At 41.4% G+C, this 23,389-nt stretch overlaps 1 protein-coding gene across 4 annotated transcripts in view; it reads left to right on the top strand.

Annotated features, from left to right (window-relative positions):
• The window catches only part of LOC137260033 (talin-1-like), a 134,061-nt gene that overhangs the window by 31,278 nt on the left and 79,394 nt on the right, over window positions 1-23,389 (top strand). For 2 of the 4 annotated variants that reach the window (XM_067797716.1, XM_067797719.1), the window contains exon 3: window positions 23,023-23,256. In XM_067797716.1, the coding sequence (XP_067653817.1) occupies window positions 23,121-23,256 (136 nt within the window). In that variant the 5' untranslated portion in view covers window positions 23,023-23,120. Of the gene's footprint in view, window positions 1-7,174; window positions 7,259-17,763; window positions 18,170-23,022; window positions 23,257-23,389 lie in introns of those variants that run through there. The other 2 variants (XM_067797717.1, XM_067797718.1) reach the window with 2 other exon arrangements.

Here is a 23,389-nt window from a genome sequence, read left to right on the forward strand (position 1 = left end):
AGTATTCGATGACGTTGCTATTCCAAAGCTGTAGTTTCTGAGCTTAAACATTTTTCTTTGACCATTAATGCATCCTGACACAAAGTACACACCTGATCAGACTAATTTAGAAATACCAGGAGTATTACATATCTGTCTGCAGACGTTCCTCCATGTGTTCAGCTAATAACACAACATTACTGACACAAAGATCCAGTTTGGTGGCCCGAACATGTTTTCTTCAAGTACACATTTTTTGGCGCAGAGTGATGTATTTATGAGTCCAGTAATATCTCCCAACACTGCAACACTGTGTGTGCCTGTGAGTGTTCTGTGTGCTTCGGTGAGTGTTCTGTGATGAACAGAACGTGGAGTCAGTTCTGGGTGCAGGTTCCTATAATAGCCAGGGAGGGGGAGCAGGTGAATCATGGCTGTAGTACGTAGATCCTGTGGTATACAACACTCGCAGGAATCTCCCCTCACTTCTTGGAATATGGTACTTACTGGTTCTGTTGACTTCTAGTTGGTGTGGAGTTTGGATTTAAATCAGTCACAGGTTTGTGTTGTGTTGTTGTCTCACGTAGTAGTAAAGTTTGACTGTATCTGTTCATTATGTGAGATAAACTTGATTATTGTTATCTTCTTGGATGTCTGTCGTGAAACAGGGCTGATTTTGCTGCTGCTGCTGCAGAATAAATAAATGTATATGCCGAGATATGTGAACAAATTGTGATGAATGCGATGTGTTGTGATCCTGTGATCGCCTGCACCAAGCTCAGCTGGAATGAAGGGTTCAAGGTCACACTTGTACTGGCACTCACTTGTTTCAGATTCGTTCAGTTTCTTGGACGTTGACTTATCCAGTGGATCCAAAAACTTTCTTCCAAATTTGTTAATGGTATGGGGGAATTTTCTACTCAAATCTGAGGATGACTTACTATCAGGCAAATAACATGTTCTAGGAGTAGGACATTGTTATCAAAAACAACCTGAAACCCTCTTTCAAATTTAGCTGTACTGAAGTAATGCCAACAGTCATCATCTGTCTCATATTTGTTAATGATACAAGATAAATTCCTACTCAAAGTTGTCATGTGCCATAAAAGTGCTCGTGGTTCAATTCCCACATTGGCACAATGTGTGAAGCCCATTTCTTGTGTCCCCCTACCTTGATATTCCTGGGATATTGCTAAAAGCAGCGTTAAATCATAGTCTCTCACTTTCTCAAATAGGTTGGATGGTAGTCCAGTGATTAAGCACTTGCTTGTCACGTTGAAGATGTACACAAACCACTAGTCCAAAATAAGCTGAATATATTGAGTAGTTGATCAATGGTGGCATGATATTGATGTTGTATTGGTTATATAATATTTGGATTTATTTAAGGATTGACTGTGTATTTCTTTCGTTGCATTGAAGTATGAAACTTAGCGGATTCTTACAAAAGTTTGCACCTTGGTTTTTAGTTTCATACTTCAATGCAACGAAAGAAATACAAAGTCAATCCTTATAATTAAATTCAGGAACAAATACTATACCCTGTCAACATATTTTCTTTAAACGTAATCAAATTCATGGAAACAGATATCTTTGTTACCACCGATTAACATTTTCGGTGTAAGAATTCGGTAATGACGTGACATGACTCACGTGACTCATCTACATAAAATGACATGCCTGCCAAACCATGAGCCAATCAGCATAGAGCACCCCCAAACAGCTGTCAATCAACCAAGCTAACATCGGTCGACGAATCAGAGTGGAACAACTCAACGTGACGCGTCCCGGTATCGGCAAAGTTTCAAGTTCAAACGTTTGAATTACTACCTGCGAACTGAAAGAGACAGTTTGAAAAGTGAGAAATGGAAATGAAGCTCGATGATATGAAGTTAGTGGAACTGAGATTGTAGTATTTGCGCAAGCAGAAAGAGGCTGTGATGTGACTGGGATTGCGATGCCATGAAGTGATGTTCCAACGTGCGCATGCTCTTGTCGAGGCGTTGCAACCTTATTAACGTTCACGGATAATTTTGAGTTGTTTGTTTATGTTAACCACAATGTATCGCTTCAATGTTTACCCAAAGTTCATTAAGGTACCCGAGTGCAAGGGAATTCCCCTGCTGTGTAAAGGGATTCCCCGACATTCCTCAGGTCCGAAAGTAGTCCGGTTCGGTGGGCGTGGCTTATTTTTTTCAGATTCATTGGGAAATGAAATCAAAAGAAATGTTCCCAGTTAACCAATCAGATTGCCAGAATTTTAATGAACACAATAAAAATTTAATTATTACCCAGTATTCAGGATGTGTATCATATTTGCCTCATAGTTGATTCGTTGGAGCCCTAGTATCTATGCCGTGTTTGAGTATTGACAGGGTGCTGTTTCTTGAATAGTGAACAAGACATCATTCACTTCTGATGAGGATAACCAGACAGATATTTGTGTATCACTGGAGCATGCATGTGTGTCAGGGATTCAAGAGTCTCTAAGTTGCATTACAGGAATTTCAACATCTGTGCAAGTCAGTCCTGAAGGGAGATGTGCAAAGATGAATTGTTGCCTGTGGCAGATGTCTAGGGCACATGGTATAGGTGAATGACTTGGTGAAGTGTGAACATCTCATGCCACTATAGTTGACAATATATTCTAATTGTTTTGCTAAGATGCTGAGAGTTGATGGTACTTTGATAGATCTGTAGATCTGGAAATATGAAGGTGCTTTGAAATAATGAAACTGTTTAATATACTGTGCCAGGGTTAAGTAATTCCCTTTATGACAGAAGAAAACATATATTCCTGGTGAAAATATTTGCTCAGTAAATATATTGTGTGTCCTTTCCTACACAATGTGTGTGTGTTTTGTGTGTATTCTATACATTGGTGCCTGCTTGACACATGTAATTATTTCTGCTAACACCCTGGGTGTGTGTATTAGTGTGGATGCTATGAGATGTTCCACACCCTCCTTGCTGAGATCAGTGACTGTACATACCAAGGTGAATCACACCGTATCTTCGGCCTACTACCTGGAGCTCAGTCACAGCCCCACTCGCCTGTACAGACCTCAGGCGTACAGATCTCTGGTGTACAGACCTCAGGCGTACAGATCTCTGGTGTACATTTCATGTCATGTTGCGGGTTGTAGAGTTTTGGTAGTATGTTTGGATGTGGTCCGTTCTGGTCCGTCTGGCACTGGGGTTGGCTGATGATGGGACTGGAAGCTTGGCTTCAGCCAGGTTGTTTATTCTTAGTGGAGTAAAAATAACTCCCAGCTGACTGAAAACAGAGCAGCTGACAACATCACCTCTACACTGCACAATGGCTAGACTAATAACTAGTCTATGAATGTATAGTTTTTGATAGTTAGGAAGACCTGAGAAGCAGAACCTGAGGAAACCTAGATTTGATTCATTTGGGGTTTTAGCATTGCAGGGATGGCTAGGCTGTCATGATATAGCTGCTTCCTCTTCAAAAGTCAGTCAGTCAGTCTGTCTGTCTGTGTGGTGTTCATCTTTGAGAGTAGGAATATGTACCTAAAACTGTATTGATTGACCTTAATGATGCTGTGTAAGAGTGTTTCTGTTTTACAGTCCTTAATTTGAGTGTCATTACCATTAAATATGGAAATCTCAACGTGTAATATTTTCACTAGTGGCATTCTTTACTAAAGTTCTACAAAAAATATTCTCTATGATTCATTTAATAGAAAGCGTGATGATTCTGATCTGTTTAGATAATTGAAAACCCACTTTTGGATCCCATCACACTATATATTGGAGGCACTCTTGATCTCACTACTAGAATTTGGAATGTCGGTGAACTTGACAGGAAGTCCAATTTTGGATGATAACTTTGTTCCTGGGTTAGTTAACCGTAGGACTGCAACGAATAACTATTTTGCGAATATAATATGTATCAAGAATACTGGGTAATGAATGCAAATGCATTGTTGTAGTTATGTTATTGATGCACAATATGGAACGCCCATGTTGATTTGTCACAGCAAGAACCAGTGATCTCATGACATTCAAATTTGGTATGTAATAGTTATAGTGCTGCATTGGCAAACTGACATGACTTGCACTACTGCAAGGCCAGTACATATTCCATTTCTGCATATCTAGCTTTGAAAAAAGGGCATATGTGTTCAAGTAATAAAAGGGTTTAAAAATAGAATAGAAAAATAGAAAATGGAATTCATGAAGGGCTGGGGTTCGATTGACTGAAAATGGGAGTGAATCGAAACAGCATCAGTTAACTTGTCTTGACAAATGAAACATGCATCATGATAATACTCAGGACATGCAGCTCCCAAGTTAGCAGGTTTACTTGATGTTTACTGATTTATTATCAATAAACCAAAATTTAATTGCAACATCAAAAGGTTTTGGAACACTTGTCTTCTAAACAGGCTCATGTATGCATCTGTCTGGGGCCCTTGGGACTCTGAAGAATAAGATTAATTTTGATGCCAAGGTTCAGGGGCATGAGTGAGTTTAGTATTATACTGCACAAAGTGTTATTTAAGCTGTATGGTGACAGAACATGTGTAAGGTTACCATGCTGAGAAAATTACCCAGTGACACTGATCAAGTGGATGGATAAATATTATCTGTCATTATGCAAGAATTGTTCAGCAGTTCTATATTTGGAAGTGCAGTGTGTGATGATGATGATGATGATGATGATGATGATGATGATGACGATGATGTATGAGGAAGTGCAAGTGGACTGACCTGTGTGGTCAAGGGTCAGGAGTTGGCTGAGGGTCGGTGGCAGTGGTCAGGGACAGGTGTAAGGTATTACTGAGCTGTCCGAATTCAGGCAATGTTCTGGTCAAGTCAGGGCCCTGCCCTGTGGAGCAGCTTAATTAGGTGGCAGTGTATCTTCTGTGTACTGGTCAGTCCAATTAGGCCTAGGTGTAACCTGTGTGTTGGTGGTTGTACCCATGTTTAGGTCACTGTACCCTGTGTTTAGGTCTCTGTACCCTGTGTGTAGGTCACTGTACCCTGTGTGTAGGTCACTGTACCCTGTGTGTAGGTCACTGTACCCTGTGTGTAGGTCACTGTACCCTGTGTTTAGGTCAGTACAGTCGCCCTGGTGTACCCTGGTCTATATCTTGACTCCTATAAAAGGTTAATTAGTGTAGGCTACTACTTCCATTGTGTGAGAATAGGTATGTGTTGTGTCATCACAACAAATACTGGATTAATTCTGAAGGCATTTTTAGGAAGAAGTACCTATGCATCCCAGGATATCATTAGAATGCAGCAGGAATTTAGTTATCTCGAACAGTACATATCCTCTCTGTCACGGGTTTGTTTGGTTCAGACTTATTTGGTTACATGTCACTGCGATACAGCTTGACCACTGAATAAGTCAATTTGTGTTCTCCGTCCCTCTGGTCTTCCCTGGGTGAGCTCCTCCTTGTATAAACACACACGCTCATAGTGTACTGCCTTCAACTCATCTGTAACCAGTTAGGTCCATTGATAGAAGATTGACAGTGTTCATTCCATTAGAACGTGTGTAAGTTTGAGTCATCGTCTCGGTCGACAAACCATGGACACCTGGAGTCCCAGATTATCCAGGAATTACAGTTTTGTTATCCTGTGTTGTGATGTTAATCTTGTAGAATGTTATCAGTTCTAGTGACTGTTTTCTGTCAGTGCACTAGGGCTGCAAGAATCTGCTGTGGTAAATGTGATGCTTATTGAGTCGCAAATACATATCAGGCTCTGAAAACAAGTCAGCAGGTTGTTTGATTTTTGTCATTCATTGAAACAGTAGGTGAATAAATTCTTTGACCATGTTCACAACAATGACCAGTAATTAACAAGTAATTAATTAATTAATTAACCAGTAATTACCGTCAGATTGAATCTGTAAACATGCTGGTTATTATCTTGTTTTGCTTTGATATGGTGCATAGCTCAGTTTGATAAAAATGATTCAAGTGAAAACTTTATTTTCAAAAACATTTATGAATTACTGTTTCTGGTGATAGGTAATAATGAATTGAATTCCAAAGGAGAAGTTCACTGAATACAGCAAAGCTGTTGTACACGAGTGAATCATGACAGGAAGTGAGGTTACCATCTAGCTCAGCCCGTGAAGATCTGGATTAGAATGGATCTTCAGCAACCAATTATCGTTGTAAGAGGCCACTAATGGGATCGGGTGATCATACTTGCTCACTTGGTTGACACGCCATCATGGTGCTCATGATTTAGAGACCCGTGAAGGTCCGAGGTAGAACGGGACTTCAGTAACCTATGCTTGCCACAAACGGCGACTATGCTTGTCATTTGAGGCGACTAAAGGGATCGGGTGGTCAGGCTTGCTGACTCCGTTGACAAGTCAACGGTTCCCAATTGCGCAGATCGATGCTCATGTTGTTGATCACTGGATTGTCTGGTCTAGACTCGATTATTTATCGATAGCATCTTGTGATGCATTCTGTGTTGGTGTGTCGAGCTGAGACTTGCTGTAATATATAAGATGTTGTGGACACAGCATCTCCCAGTGCACTTTCTGTGTGTTGCACTGAGGCTGCATCAGGGAGATTTGCTGTAGTGTGAGATGTTGTGGACAGCATCTTGTGGTGTGTTCTGTGTTGGTGTGTCAACCTGAGACTGTCAGGCAGATTTACTGTAGTATATAAGACACAGGATCTTGTAGAGGACTGTCTGTGTTGGGTTGTCATCCTGAGACTGTGTCAGGCAGATTTGCTTTAGTATATACGTAAATGTGGACACATCATATTGTGGGTGACTTACTGTGTTGGTGTGTTGTCAGGAAGACTTGCTGTAGTATGTGATGCGTTGTAGACACAGGATATTGTGGGTGACTTACTGTGTTGGTGTGTTGTCAGGGAGACATGCTGTAGTATGTGATACGTTGTAGACACAGGATATTGTGGAGGACTGACTGATGATGGTCCCTGTATCATTCAACCCTGAAGCTTTCTGATGATACAGTCCCTTTTACACTTTGCCTGAGCTCCTGTTGCATTCTGCCCCGGGGCCCTGTTACATTCTGCCCTGAGTCCTAGTCACATTGTGCCCTGCAGCCCTGACCCAACCATCACACACACACACACAAATCTCCTGACAGCCCACTCAGTGGGGAGGCCCAAGACGGAAACCGAACTGAACACACCAGGAAATGGCCTAGATGGTCTCGCTGTCAGACTTCCTGAATCATCCACACGCCTCGCATATCTCGCTTCATTACACAAATACTAATTAATAACCTCACAGGATAACGGCTGTCCACAAGGTAAGTTCACTGTGTGATGGTGGAACAAAATCACATTTTCACCTCATGTTCTGTTTCTTTTTCTTTTTTCTTTTCTCTGAAAATTGAGGAAAAATTGGTTTTGAATTAATTTCTTTCAGGAAGGTGTTTGTTGGTCAGCAATAGCTGTGAAATATTGTCAGTTTCTTGATGTATTGTTGATCAAAGGTATGACCCAGTTTGGATGAGGAAGGTTATGATGTGAGGTTTGATTCTGTTTAATGTTTGAAAGTTCTGGTTCATCTTTTGTTTGATATGCTGGTATGGACAAAGGTTTGTATGTCAAAGGTCAAAAGCTTCAAACTGTTGTCCGAGGAAGTGTGTACTGACCGTCTGTCCTGATCTGACAAAGTTGATACTGTTGACTAATTCTAGTAACAGAGTAAGCCCTGGATGTCAATGAGTGTCATATAGGCTTACTTATCACCACCAGTACCCTGCTGATTGACCGTTACATTTGTAATTCAGGTTAGCAGACCTTGTCTCCATGTCAAAACATGTGACACTGGTGCTTCACTTCACACGATCCATGGAAGATCAAAGCTTCATGAGGATAAGTGGGCCATTTTGTGTTGAAGTATAATGGAAGCTATCTAAATCAGCACTCTTCGGGACTGATGAAATAATCCAGTTTAGACAATGCGCCGGATTGTAGAGCTGATGATTAATGTACAAGCCACGGACAGGACTGTGATTTTATGCAAGTGTTGACAACTTGCAGGACTGGACAGATGCCGGTTTTGACAGCTTCAACTGTAGTCACTTTGTTTGTAAAATTTACTGTTTGGAACTGGAAACTGAATATCCGTTATTGACAGTCACTTTTCTAATGCAAGAGATTGTTTTTTCATGAGAATTGACCCGAGGTCGAAGTTTCTGGATATTTGGGGTCCGAGTATTCGTGGTCTCAGTATAAATTTAATGTTTACATGGATCCTATTTCAAGGCTCCAGATAAAACTTCAACATCAACATTTACTCCTTATTTTTTCAGTGTGTGAGTACTGGAAAAGCATAAGAGTACATATAGAGTACTGAGTGGGATTTAATGGTGTGTTACTGTGACAAGATGACCGAGTGATGATAGTAAGCACTTCATTCATTATTTGTCCAGCAAGTTGATTACTTTACCGTTTGCAAGTAATTGAGACACAGTCTCGTTTCTGAATGAGACTTGTCATTTGTTTCTGTGCTGCCATGTTTGCATACATATGCACAACAAGACGATTCGCTGTGGTACGATTCCCAAACTGCATCAAGGGAAACCACAGTGTGTTACTCCCGCATAAATGCAAATGTGGGACAATGTTTGAAATCAGATATGTTTTAGATAACAAAGATATGTCTGCAAACTCTTCCATGGCCATACACCATTACTGTGGTATGTTTCTGCTATGTTTTCAAAATGCTTTTCTTCCGTATCTTTCATATTTTTCATCCATATTTACGATATTGTCCTTGTCTTGAGCCCTGCTGTTTGAATATTGAGATGGGAGATTCAGAAAATGAACCTGATGAAATCTAGACTTGCTTCATTTACATGGCTTGACTCATGTTACCATGTGGGAAATCGAGCCTAGGTCTTCAGTGTGATGAGTGAAAATGACATAAGAAGAATTATTGCTATAGAGTCCTGTGCAAGTCTTTGTTGTTTTTCGCTGGTGTTGTTCATTCAGCAGCTTGTCATTGTGATGGAATGTTCTGACAATACAGTTGTAGTGATCTTGGTGATATTATACCCCAGAAACATGTGGAATACAAGTCATAACCCACACTCACTGTTGTTTTATGAGGTGGGAGCATTCTCCATCTGTGTAGGAATGTATGCCATGCTTGTCCTGGATCAGCTAACTATAGGCCCAATTGAGCATAAATGTTCTGTCATCATGCGATGCCAAACCTACTGCTGTGTTGGTCCTTGGATGAAACAAGTGCAGCTGTCAATGCATTGTCTCTCACAAATTGCTATGAAATGTTTTGTTTCAAATGTTTATATAGATCTTGGGTTGCTGAATGATCTAGATTGGTTTGGATTTACAAAATACATGTGTGGCTGTAGTATCCATTTGGCTCAAAGGAGCCGGGGTGGCCAAGTGATTAAAGAGTCCACTTGTCATGTGAAGACCTGGGTTCGATTCCCCATATGCGCACAATATGTGAACCCCATTTCTGGTGTCCCCCAGCCGTGATGCTGCTTGAATATTGCTAAAAGCGGCTCACTCACTTACTCATGTGGCACCAAGACACCAGAAATTGTGGGTTTGAATCCCAATTTTTCCTGTTGTAAGTATGTCATCACAATACCACTGGAACATAGTTGATTGGATGGTTGGGTAGCCTAGTGGTTAAGGCGTTCACTTGTAACACCGTGGACTTGTGTTTTAATCCCCACATGGGTACAGTGTGTGAAGGTTAGTAGTGTCTTTAAAGGTTTTGCTGATAAATTTCTTTCATTCACAGTGAAATCTACTGAAAGCATTATAAAGCAGCAAGTTAGTTTTAGATGTTATGTTTATTTTGTCACACTTTAACTTGGCCACAGGTGTGAATCCTTAGTCTAGTTGACTTCTGTGTGATCTTGTGCACTCAGCTTGTTATCATCATGATGCTAAGACTCGGAGCAATGTTTTGGGCTGGTTTGCTTGAGTGCTTTTTGTACAGACTGCACTTATAGCTCTGAGTTTGTCATGCTTTTTTTCTGAATCGTGTCCAAGGATATTATCCCAAAACCATTCCTGGTGTTCTTGATTCCTTGAGAATTTTTTGACAAAATGATACAGGTCTTATTTCTTTTATCTATTGCTCTGGGTTTTTTTTTTATGTTAAGTTAAAATAGCTTGACCCTTTTTGAATGGTGTTTGTAACTAATGAGCACGAACACTTACCCAAAAACGTTTTGAAAAATGCTCACAGTTTGTTCCTTGTTCATGTATACACCTTGGAGACTCAACATTATGATGTGTAGTTAGACAGCTAGTGACTCTAGTTGTGAGGGAGGTAGCTCCACCCAAAATCCTGCTGCAGGTCCAGATGGATATCTTCATGTCACACGGTCATGTGTCACGTCTGGTCACACGTACATTTAGCTGTACATTTGCATTTCCTTGACAGTGACAGGACAAAGGAAACTAGGATTGTTTATCAGACCTGCATTCATTGTCTTTCATTGTGAAGTATGGTTTCATTTTCAGTGACAGTAAACACATCACAAAATTGTGTTCAGTCTTTCGAGTTCAGAGAGAAACTTTCAAATTGTCTAGACTTGGGTTCAGTCCTTCAAGTGAAGTTATCTTGTTGTGAAATATATTTTCCAAAGAAATATAATACAAACAGAAGGGCAGGGAACAAAACATGGCCCATTAAAATTTTAAATTTTGCTGTTGATACTAGGGCATTCAGAAAATGGCTAATAATCCTGAAAATGGCCCATAGTCAAAGTTTTCTATCCCAGTCCCTGGAAGTCTAAATGATGCTTCATTCCGGACAGTGTTCACGTCAGGAATGAGACTCCAGCTGTTGCTTTGGTTGTTTTTTCCGTATCAGGGAGAAAGACTAAGGCTTTAGTTACAATAGTATTTGTAGACTTCCACAAAGGTAAATATTCAGCAGGTTGACACATCATTGTACCATGGCTGGGAAGATTGATGCTTATGATATCAATCACTGGGTTATGATGTCACCTTTTGATATTTTCCTGACCACCATCTGTACCTGGAATGTTGATAAGCACGAAAGAAACAAACACTTTCATAGGTGTTGGTGACAGCTCACTGCGTTTGGCGATTGTTTGTTTGTTTCTGGTTAACGCTGCATTAAGCAATATTCCAGTTACATGGCAGAGCTCACTTGTGGACAGTGTATGACAGTATTTAGATATGACCAATGTTTCCCACTATTGGCTTGATGCAGACACTCAACACAAACTCAAAACTGACTGACCTTTTCTCCCAATAATGGTGGACACCAGGCACAGTAACAAGTAGCTTCTTTTAAGGTGTTTTGGCATGACACATCTTTGGTTGGAACCTCAACCTGGGCAGGAGCTCAGTCCACATCGGGTTACTCCACAAAGTCCCACAATCTTCCATTCACTTATATTTCTACAAGAAGTAGATGTATTAGCAGGACCATATGTATCATGTTCTGTAGCTCCAGGCCACTGGTCCACGTTTGATGTAGTTGTTGGTGCCAGTGGTGATGTTCACAGCAAGGATGTTGCTGCACAATGAACAGGGGGATGACGGCAACTCTTCTCCTGAAAGAAGCATCAGCTGTAAATGTCAGTTGGTCTATTCATGGGTCGTGATTTGCTTCACATAGCTAGGAACTCATTCTGTCATTACTGTATTTACTGACTTGGAGTGGCGGAGATTTGCTCCCAGGCTTGTTATTAAACAACACATCAGAGTTGGTTCTTTTCAAAACAAAGTTGATTTGGATGAAAGTTAAAATGCATTTTTTCATGTGTTAACAATGAAAGATGCTGGTGACTACAGGTGCTTAAGGAAAAGACAAACTTAAGGGACCTCTGGACCTCTTTTGTCATAACTGCCTGGAGGATGTAGCCTGCGTTATTGACTGTCCCATACTCTCAGAACCTCATTATTTTCCCTTCTTCTAAGCTTCAATGATAAAACTCTTTTTGAAGCAAGTCTAGATTGTTTTTTATCACTTTGTTTCTTTTTACTTATTTTACTTATGCATGGTTGGCATTTTTATTGAAATGTACAATATAATATATATCTAGATAAATTATGTTCACAAGATTATGCAAAGAGCTATGGCAAGAGCAAGCCCAGAGTTCCTCGCCTTCTGAATCTTCCCATCTCGCTTTGATAGGAATTGCTGGTTTCTATTTGAATTAAACATCAGAGTTTTTCCGTGACCAGCAGAATACTGGGTCTGCCAGACCCCCAATTTCTAATTTCCACGATCCTTGTATGAAATACAAGAGTCATATGAAATGATGAATTTTGAACAGTGAGTTTTATTGTGCCTCTCAAGGGACACAGTGTGTTATATTTTCCTGTGTTCATTCTATACATTCTAACAAATAAAGATCCTTACGTAACCAATTCTTGTAATGAGAGACTCGCTGACATGGTTGACACGTCGTCATATCCCAGTTGTGTAGATTGATACTCATGCTGTTGATCACTGGAGTGTTTGGTCTGGAATTGATTATAGACTGCTGCCATATAGATGGAACAAAGCTGAGTGCGGCATTAAACAAAAAACAACCAACCAACCATCTAACCAACCAGCCAAACCAACCAACCAACCATCCATCTAACCAACCAGCCAAACCAACCAACCACCCATCCAACCAACCAACCAACCATCCAACCAACCAACCAGCCAAACCAACCAACCATCTAACCAACCAGCCAAACCAACCAACCACCCATCCATCCAACCAGCCAGCCAAACCAACCAACCAACCAACCATCCATCTAACCAGCCAGCCAAACCAACCAACCACCCATCCATCCAACCAACCAGCCAAACCAACCAGCCAAACCAACCAACCAACCAACCAGCCAGCCAATCAACCAACTAACCTGCTATGCATTCTATTCTGGCCACTTTTCTATGTCATATATAACTGTGTATGTAATCAGAGACCATGTGCTAGTGTATCTGTGACGTGATGTTTTGTGACCCTTGGCTGTTGATGCTGTGTGCTAGTAATGAGATAGTCATTATGCTTTGGCGACTATGCCTGTCGTAAGTGCCGACTAACGGGATCGGGTGGTCAGACTTGCTGACTTGGTTGACACGTCATCGGTTCCCAAATGCACAGATCGATGCTCATGCTGTTGATCACTGGATTGTCTGGTCCAGACTCGATTGTTTACAGACCGCCGCCATATAGCTGGAATATTACTGAGTGCGGTGTAAAACTCAACTCACTCACTCACTCATGATGATTTGGTCAACCCATACTAAATGTATAATGATTTACTCTGAGAGAAATGGACTTTAATTTCCCTGCAGTGGTGAATCACTTGTCAGATATGACAATGTAATGACAGATTTACCCACTGATGCTGTCCAATAAGGGGTTAGTGTGACAGCATTACCCAGTCCAGGACACATAGACCAACTCTAGGCCAGAACACACCGACTAACCCTTAGCCTCCAGAATTGGATTTCAGCAACCTATGCTTGTTGTAAGAGCCGACTAACAGGATCGGGTGGTCAGTCTCACTGACTTGATGGACACGTCATCTTATCCAGATTGTGTACATTAATGCTCATTCAGTTAATCACTTGCCTGTCTTGTCCAAATGTGATTTTTCACAGACCCCTCCTCTTTTGTTGGAATATTGCTGAGTGTGTAGTTAAACAACCAAGCAACTTAGTCTCTAAAGCAAATAGATCTATTTAAGCTGAAAAATAATCCCTAAGACTATCATGTAGGATCAGAAATAAACAAATTTTACAGGAAAAAATGGTTCCTAACTTATACTACTGAATGAAGATTAGCACAGACTTCGTCATTTTCAGAACCTGCTAACCTAGTCTTGCCACATTCCAGATTTTACCACTGGCCCACAAGCTCATGGCTAGTAAGAATCCAGTTGGGCCAGCAAATCTCCACAGTCACTGGCCTGACTGACTAGTAAATTTCTTTGGGTTTATTTGTAAGTATCAGGGATTGGGATAGATAACTTTGAAAATTTTCAGGATTCTTAGTCATTTTCTGAATTTTGAATGTGGTAACTGCCCATGTATCAGTAGTAAACTTCAAACTATTAAAGGACCATTATTTATTCTAATATGCAAAATGGCCCTTGGCTTTCCGATCGTGAATTACTCTGTGGGCTTGTAATATTTGAATCAATCTCTCCCTCTCTTTCTCTCTCTCTCTCTCTCTCTCTCTCACTCACTCACTCACTCACTCACTCACTCGGGCAGTACAGGGCTGGATGCATGGAGAGGGTCAGATAATTGGATTATTATTGTTGGAAATCCAGTCTGGTGGAGGGATGATGGGGGGTGGCAGGTTGACCTGGTGACAGTTAGTGAATAATTGTAGGAGGTGGTGGTTTAAATACCCTGTTTAAGTGGACTTTAATAGATGATTGGGTCGGGGGGGGGGGGGGGTTAAACACCCTGTGTAATTTGAACCAGGTGTGGGGTGGCAGGTTGGCCTGGTGATGATTGATAAATAATTGTAGTTGGGTAGGGATAGGGGTTTATGATTAATACCCTGTTAAAGTAGTTGAATGCTGAGGTGGCTTTGACAACTTGTTGGTCAGTTAGAGGGTGAATTTGACAGAGGTTTGAGCTCTGTTTGGGTGCTGTAGGGTGATACAAGGGTAGAGAAGTTGATGGGATGGGTGGGCATGTACTCAGGAGACAAATTGTTCTTTAACTCAGATACATTGTTAGATGTGATGTCGAGGGTTCATGGAGGCAGGTGCTACATTAGATATCATGGTAACTTGATTTGTGAGTGGAGTGATTAAATCAGCAGTTTTCTGACAATAATGGTCAACCTCTACCAAGCTCATGCCCATAAGTTCTGCTTGTATGTACCACTTCAAGATGCCGTTAAGATGGTCTTGTAGCCTAGTGGTTAAAGCGTTCGCTTGTCACACTGAAGGCCGTGGTTTGATTCCCCACATGGGTACAATGTGTGTAGAACGTATCTGGTGTCTCTTTGCTGTGATGTTGCTGGAATGTTGCTAAAAGTGATGTAAAACCATACTTGCTGACCCACTCAAGATGCTGTTGAAAGATTTTGTCTGTTGCCACTTGAAAGTGATTGCCTTCAGAAAGTACGGTGATAAGTCCAAGTCCAAGTTTATCTTTCTTTTTATCTTTATCCATTATCTTTCCTGTTTCATGTTCACCTGTTTTTGTTTTTTGTCCCTAATGGGTGGTGGTATTATTTGTCCAAACATACATACTGTCACTTTTCATACATGACTATGCAATGCTGGCATGTATTTTTGTAGAACTTTGGTTGAAAATCCTGTTTAAGTACTGATAGGGTGATGAAGTTGGATTGTTGGGATGTGGGTTTGGAAATGGATTTTGGTGACCTATAGGTGGATTGTGGTGATATAGATGTGGATTGTGGTGATCTATAGTTGGGTTCTGGTGATCTAGAGTTGGATTGTGGTGACGTAGAGGTGGATTGCGATGATTTAGAGGTGGATTGTGGTGATCTAGAAGGGTATTGTGGTGATCTAGCCGTGGATTGTGGTGACATAGATGTGGATTGGGGTGACAGAGGTGGATTGGGGTGATCTAGAAATGGACTGTGATTTAAAGGTGCTTTGAGAGGTGGATTGTGGTGACAGTTGGATTGTGGTGACATAGGGGTGGATTGTGGTGACATAGGGGTGGATTGTGGTGATCTATAGTTGGATTGGGTGATCTAGTATTGGATAGAGATGGATTGTGGTGACATAGAGGGCGAGTTATGCTATCAATGTAAACAAATTGTTGCTGGAAACAGTATAAACACCAGAGACCATGCAGTCAGATGCTAGTAAATAGTAGTTCAGCATGCTTTTTGTTTCAACAGATCCTGGCAGTGGGTTAGCCTAATGGTTAATATGGTCGCTCATCACCAAGGAGAAGTGCTATCTCTAACATACATATCGTCAGTGATGGATAATTACAATGTGGATGATCAGTTAATTAAGCTACATAACAATAACTGAAGCACAAGTAGTATCAATTTAATGACAGTAACTATGAATAGATAATTCTACCCCAATTCCTTCGATGGTCCTGTGGACTTGTGCTTGAGCATCTGCCTTCAGACCTGAGAGTTGCAGTTCCAGTGTTCCTAGGGAAAACATTTGCACTTTGAGCTTAATCTTGAACGACATTTTACAATTGACTTCAAACATTCATATATCATTTGAATGTTGATGTTTATGTGGAGTTGGGAGAAGATGATTGCTCAAAGTAAAACCTGTGAAGAGGAGTAAAACCTATCCCTCAAATGGGTTTATTCTGGGAAAACAAGAGGTGATGTAATGTGTAGTGAGAAGCAAACTTCAGTTTATATGTCTGTTTTAGCCTCAGCTAATGATCAATATGTTGGGAGACACCTGTACTGAAATGAATAGACAAGCAAGGACTGGTGGTAGGCTCATGGCTCTGTGTGTGTGTGTGTGTGTGTGTGTTTACATACATGATAGACAGTGGGATGAGGGTTGGGGGTAGACCAGGTATGTCTAGTGGTAGCCTAAGAGCTCTGTGTGTGAATATTAACATACATGATAGACAGTGGGATGAGGGTTGGGGGTAGACCAGCTAGGTTTGGTGGTAGCCTTAAAGCTCTGTGTGTGAGTATTAACATACATGATAGACAGTGGGATGAGGGTTGGGTGTAGACCAGATAGGTTTGGTGGTAGCCTAAGAGCTCTGTGTGTGAGTATTAACATACATGATAGACAGTGGGATGAGGATTGGGTGTAGACCAGCTATGTCTGATGGTAGCCTAAGAGCTCTGTTTGTGATAGGTATACATGATAGACTGTGGTGTGAGGGTTGGATGGTGGTGAGGGTTGGGGTAGATAAGCTACAGCTGATGGTAGCTACATGGCTGCATGTGTTGGTATTAACATACATGATGGACCGTAGGTTATGGGTTGTCAATGAAGTTGGGAAATTTTTGTGAGAGGGGAAGATTTAAGTTGATGACCAAAAGGTTTGGGGGATTTTAATGAAGGTTGGAGGATTGAGGTGTTTGGGGTCAAGTTAGGAGGGTTGCGGTGCTTGGGTGAGGCTTGGAGCATTCAGATGGGTCTGGGGTAGGGGACTGGGATAATTAGGGGTTAAGGGTGGGGCATTGGGTTGGGGAGCGTATGGATTTTGTTTGAGGTGAGGGAGCAGCAGAAGGTGGTTAAGATGGAGATGGAGGTGTGAGGTGGTGTAGTGGGAGGGGTGTTGATGGTCGATGGAGGGTCTGTGTCGGGTAGTAATGGTGTCAGGGTGAGGGGGTGAAGGGCATGAAGGTGTAAGAATTGGTCTCATAGTAGGGTTGAAGGGGTGATCAAACATTGCCTAGGTGAGTGGTTAGACTAGAGGTGTTGACGTGGAGGTGAAGGGTAGGGAGTGGGTGGTCAGGCTGTACAGGGAGGCTGATGGTGTTGATGTGGAGGCTAGGAGGTGCAGCAGGATTGAGTAGTGATGGACTCTGCCTCGTCATGTCACACAAAGGTTCATCATTGACTATGACAGCTGGTTCTAATGACCACTAGCGGAAATAGAAGCACAAGGATTGGGTTATGTTCACATAACCCGCCCATCCATCATCCTCTAAACACTGATAATTCCCGTCTCCTCACATAATTCCCCACAATTCCCACCCTACACGGCTCTTAATAGCCACCAGCAAGCTGCAGTAATTCATCTCAATGGCCAAATTACTAAATTGTTGAAAATTGTCGTATCCTTTGCTTGCTCGACGAGAGTTGATCTTTTGTTTCCTAATCATTTAGACGCCAAATTTATCTCATTACACCAGTAGCATTAGGCTATACGGACTCGCTACTTAAGTCCTGGTAGCAGAGTTGTAGTGGCCGAGCCCCAGGAGAGCGGGTATCAATTTGGAAGAGGATAATAGACAGAACATGATTGTTTTATTCAAATAGGGCAGGATATGTGGTCAGTTGGTTGAACAGAGACAGCCGATCCGCCGACCAGCCCGCATGAGCTGTAATAACCCTTGCTGGTTTAAAAGCTCTATCCATGAATGAAGTCAGTAGAGTGGCCTTGCTCGTACACCACGCTAGTGTTCAGCACTGCTGCATAGAAGATTACTGGGTTATTGCCAAGCTGGTGTATATCGCGTGACTGTGGTTGTCGTGGTGGTTGAGGAGGATGGTGAGGACGACGATGTGGACGGGATGTTCTGAGGCAGGTATGTGGACATATTGTTGGTGCTGGTGGGGTCACTGACCATTCCAGGACGGGATGCTTGATGTGGGAGTGTCGCATTCATGGAGGGAGCTTAGTGCCTGCTGGCAGATCTATGTGTTGGTCAAGTTGTAAGGTGGAGGAGGGACCACATGGTCATTGCCATGATGTCGTCACTTTCTCATATAACAACACTGATTTTGTTATCGACAATTGTACATTTTCATTACTTGACAGAGTTTTATAGGAATTCTCTTGGATGCTGTCACAGGGTTAGAACCAGTCTAAAACAGAGACCATCTGTCTTGATACAAACAAATTTAAGTTTTTTTGAAGCATCAAATATGCACCCGTAGTATCTCTATACAATACGGATGTGTTGAAAAGTGTGTTGATGGATGGAATCTTTTGTTAATGGCTTTTTATTGATTGCAAAGTAATTGTTTAGCTGCTGTGAAGGAAAGGGGTTTCATTATGTGAGCTTAGTTTTTGACAACTTTGAGAGACTTCAGTGAGACTGGCTGTGTGATATGCACTCAGTGGTAGACACAGCATGGCGATCACTGCTGGTGTGGAATATGATGCTTGAATGTGCAATATGGTGACAGTAGACGTGGAGATGATGGGGTGAGATAGTGTGATGAACTGTGATGGTGTTGGGTAAGATGGGCTGTGATGGTGTGTGTGTGTGTAGGGTGCTGATATGATAATTTAGGGTGGGGTGAGGATATGACGAGTAGGAATGCATTTGTGTAAGGTTAGGAATTTCATGATATTGAGTAGGTATGGGATGGCTTATGAAGGGGAAGGAACCACTTTGGTAAGGATGTAAAGTAAGAGTAAAGATGCAGATCTTGGAACTGATAACATTGCAAGATTTAGCTCTGAAAGTTGTACATAAGAGAATTAAGTCATCCATAAAACATGTCGTTTATTCACGCCAATGTGTTGGTGGAATATTGCTGGAATTTAACAATGTGCACGCCTTGCACTGTCCTTGTCCTAGTTTGTGAGTGAGTGAGTGAGTGAATCTATGAGTATGTGAGTGAGTTTATTAAGTTTGTTGGTAATTGAGTTGGTGAGTGAGTGGGATTTGGGAATGTGTGAGAGATTTGGTGAGAGTGCTTTGGTGAGTTTGGTAAGTTGGTGGGTCAGTTGATGAGTGATCAGTGTTCCACTTAGGGCGATATGTATCATCTTAATGAAAAAGAGAACACTCTTCCTCATGCACCGATGAAGCCACATGATTCCCTTTAATCTTACACATCACCCATTCTGTTTGCCCCTCCTTTCTATGACACCCTGCAGCCTTGTGACTGAAGGTTGTCAGTGACTTACAGAGTAGTTATTGATTATGCCGGGCCTGCCTTAAACTGCTTTATTGTTGTAGCCATAATGGACACAAATTATACTCCTCCTGTTCCCTGAGAGTGTATTTGCCTGTACCACTCCGTGTTTGTCAATTATACTGAATATTCCCCTCCAGCGGGCAGCCTGTGGAATAACGCCCGTATTTCCCCACTATTGGGACTCTAGTAATACAAATAATGGTTTTGTCCAAGCTTCAGTGCATTAGCTCATTGTCCTGGATGGTGCTGGAGCTTGTTTGGCTGTCATGTGATATGCCTGCTTAGTATTAGGGAATATGCCCCTGGGTCTTAGTAGGAGTTCCACCATGGTTCCCCTATTGGATGGAGTAGTTAGAATGACGGAGGTGTTAATAAGATATATGCACTTGTCATTGTCGTGGTGTCATCAGTTGAACTGAAGTTGGCGTTTGTTTGTTTGCTTAATGTGAAATCATATGGAAATTTAGAAAAGACTTAAGTGATGGTTGTGTCTCATTTAGATTTACAGTTGGTGTCAGATTGTTTCCTTGCATTGATGATTTGTTTTCAGCTTACATATTTTTGACTTAGCATTATTATTCACTGACCTTGAAAACTGAAAATGTGAAAAAAATTGACACTGACAGACTCAGTAGTTTTTTTATTTTCATTTTACAAATTAAAATAGATCTTCACAATGATTGAAATGCTTAACTAAGCATTATAATGAGGTGTGTGTTTTTAGCTTTAGTTAAAAAATTGAAATATGTAAAGTAAAACAGAAAATTTTATCATCTTGTATTGGGTCATGATATATTTATACAACTGTACTGGATCAGACAGTTTGTATACACTTGTATTAGTCTTTAGATCATGATATATTGATAAAACTGTACTGGATCAGTCAGTTTTGTACTCTTGTATTGGAGCATGATATTTTGATACAACTGTACAGGATCACAAATTGTACACTTGTATTGGACATGTTGATGAGACTGTACAGGGTCAGAACTTGAAGTCAGATAGTTTTGAACTTGAGGAAAGTATGCTTGATGAAATTCTTCACAATCTGTTTCTGTGACCTACTCTGACATTTTTTGATGGAACAAGTCATGGTCTGATAGCTCAAGTGCACGAAAATCTGAAAATGGTTTTTCCAAAAGATTCAATGAATTTTGCATGACATGAGTTTCTGAAGATGAAATTCTTCCAGATCTCATATAATGAGTTGTAAGTTTGAACTGTAGCATCTGTTGATGAAATTCTAATAGCCTTCATTGCTATGTAGTTTATGGTTAAGTTCTGAGGTATGTATTGTGCATGGTAGAGTCTGGACAAGGATGCCCTCAATGTGCATCTTCCTCTGACACCATCAGCAGCTGTTTGATGATGTTAGCATCATTCAGACGTGGAGTAATGTCTGGTTTAACTCTGGTTTAACTGTAAGAAAGTCATCCTTTCAGTGATGTTGATGCAAATCAGGCACCATTGCTTCCAGTGAAGCCATCAACAGGGAAATTTTGTGTCCTGCTTGTGTGTGGAGCATAACTCTCTTTGATGTTGCTGATGATAAAATGATACTGTAATGTTCTTCTGTAACACAATAATGCTGCACGTTATTCAATATTCCAATGTCAGTTTGTCTTTGATGGTCTGAGTGATGCCTACGAGCCAGTGTCACAGTGCAGCTTAATATTATTGGAGACTTTTTGTCTAATTGTAAATGTTATGATTCCTGAAGGAAAGATAGTGGAAGACTGCCGACTTCTTGACCTTGCTGTCAGTACTCCTGCTTGCTATTTGTTGCTTGTCAAAGACAAAATAGAAATGCACACACTCTGAGCAATAACTACTCCCTGGGGTACAGGAACCATTTTGGTGAATAATGAATGCTCCCTTAGCTTTTTGAGAAAATTGCTGAGGCAGTGAAATATGTGACCTCAGTGATAAGTCGAAAGTAGCTGTGAAGACGATGAATACTGACAGTGTTGAGAACTTGGGAGTTGTGGGAGATACCAGTTCAATATTCTTAGAATCTTTTTCTACAGGTTGTTGTGTAATTGTTTCGACAGTTAACAGTTAACTGTACTTGCTGGTCTGTACAGAGCCAAGTGGAGTAGCTAACTGGTTAATGTTATTCCCTCATCACCATGAAGACTTGGGTTCGATTTCCCTGTATGATGCCTGTTTCTCACCAGGTGTCCCGTGCCATGATATTGCTGAAATATTGCAAAATAATGCTGAAATATTCCTAAGAGCAACATAAGACTAAACTTAGGCTCTTGCTACTAACCACAACAGAATTTCATTTCATCAAACTCTGGTGTTTGTCGCAGTGTGTGTGTTGTATTTTGTTTGGAAGCTTGGGTTAGAATTGTGTTGTATTTCGGAATGGATGATTTCAGCGAGCTACTGTGTGTAATTGCGAGGAATTAATTTCGTCAACTTTGCAGAAGAGGATTTTCTGTGTGTATTGAATGTTTGCCAGACTGTTGCATGCCATTGTTGGTGACATCACATGGATCAAGAGGCCGGTTAGGGGTTAAAAAATCCCATTGCCCGATGCCCGCTACAAGTCAGTTTTCATTTCGGACAAATAATGACAACTTACTTTCCTGAAGTCACTTGCCCTGTGGCAAGTGGCATTTAAAAAAAAAATGGAACTCTTGCAGGTGTTAACACTTGTGGACTGGCAATGTGTGCTAAGTTGCAACAATGTCACATGTTTCACAAGGTGTGGAAACATGCACTGTTCCATTTTTGGGCACACAGACTGATGGTCTGTTATTAGAGTGGGTGTGATGGGGTGGGGTGAGGTGACGTGGGGCAGTATTGCTAATTGTTATTTATTACAGGTGGACTGCACCCACAGGATGATGACTGGTCAGTGAGGAGAGAGTGTGGTGAGGTTGGGTGTGTGTGATGAGGTGGGGCGGGATGATATGGGGTAGTGTTGTTAATTAAAGTGATGCGACTGTCACCCAAAGGCTGATGACTGGTCAGTAGGGTATCTTACACTTGTTTTTCCAATGAAGTAGGTGATTATTCTTCAAGAGGAAATTGTCTAGTAACTGGAGACAAAATCAATTATTCTGGCCAACCTGGTAACTTTGACGTGTGTTGACTGTGCGACAGTCCTGCTCTTCATAATAACCTGGCAGCTGTAGAGGGTAGACTCACAATAGGCTGCTGTAAGGGCTAGTTCCCAATAGGCAGCTGTAGAAGGTAGGCCCACAATAGGCAGCTGTAGAGGGTTGGCCCACAGGAGGCAGCTGTAGAGGGTCGGCCCGCAGGAGTCAGCTGTAGAGGATAGGCCCAGATTTGTTAACAGCATCATAATGTCAGAATGTAGTGTTATTATGTGTACCACCATCGCCAGAGCTTACAAGACTCTATTGAATTTTAATTGACACAGGTTTGGATCAAAGTCCAAAGAAGCGTTCTGCCTTTTTTTTGTGAGAAACTGAGCTTGTATATAAAAATGCACTGCACGGCATAGAGTTCTGAATTCATATTTGTGATGTTCCAGAGTTGCTTAGACTGCAGGAAGAGATAACTTGAATCAGCTGTAAGGAATCGAGGACTGACCACAGTAAAGCAGGCGGGGGTTGTCACCTAGCATGCAAGATGGCGACCCTATCGCTCAAGATCAGCGTTGTGGGGAGCAACATCGTCAAGACGATGCAGTTCGAGCCGTCCACCATTGTCTACGATGCTTGTAGAATTATCCGAGAAAGAATCGCTGAAACCATACAAGGAAACCGTAAGTGCTTGGAGATTATTGTGCAGATTCTGGTAAAAGACTGATGAGGAAATGAAGAGGAAGAGGTGTGTTGCTGTTCCAGATACTTGCATGTGAAGCCAACACAAATACCAAGCTTTCCTGACCTGTGACA

The sequence above is a fragment of the Haliotis asinina genome, chromosome 13, assembly GCF_037392515.1.
Source record: "Haliotis asinina isolate JCU_RB_2024 chromosome 13, JCU_Hal_asi_v2, whole genome shotgun sequence".
Taxonomy (NCBI): domain Eukaryota; kingdom Metazoa; phylum Mollusca; class Gastropoda; order Lepetellida; family Haliotidae; genus Haliotis; species Haliotis asinina.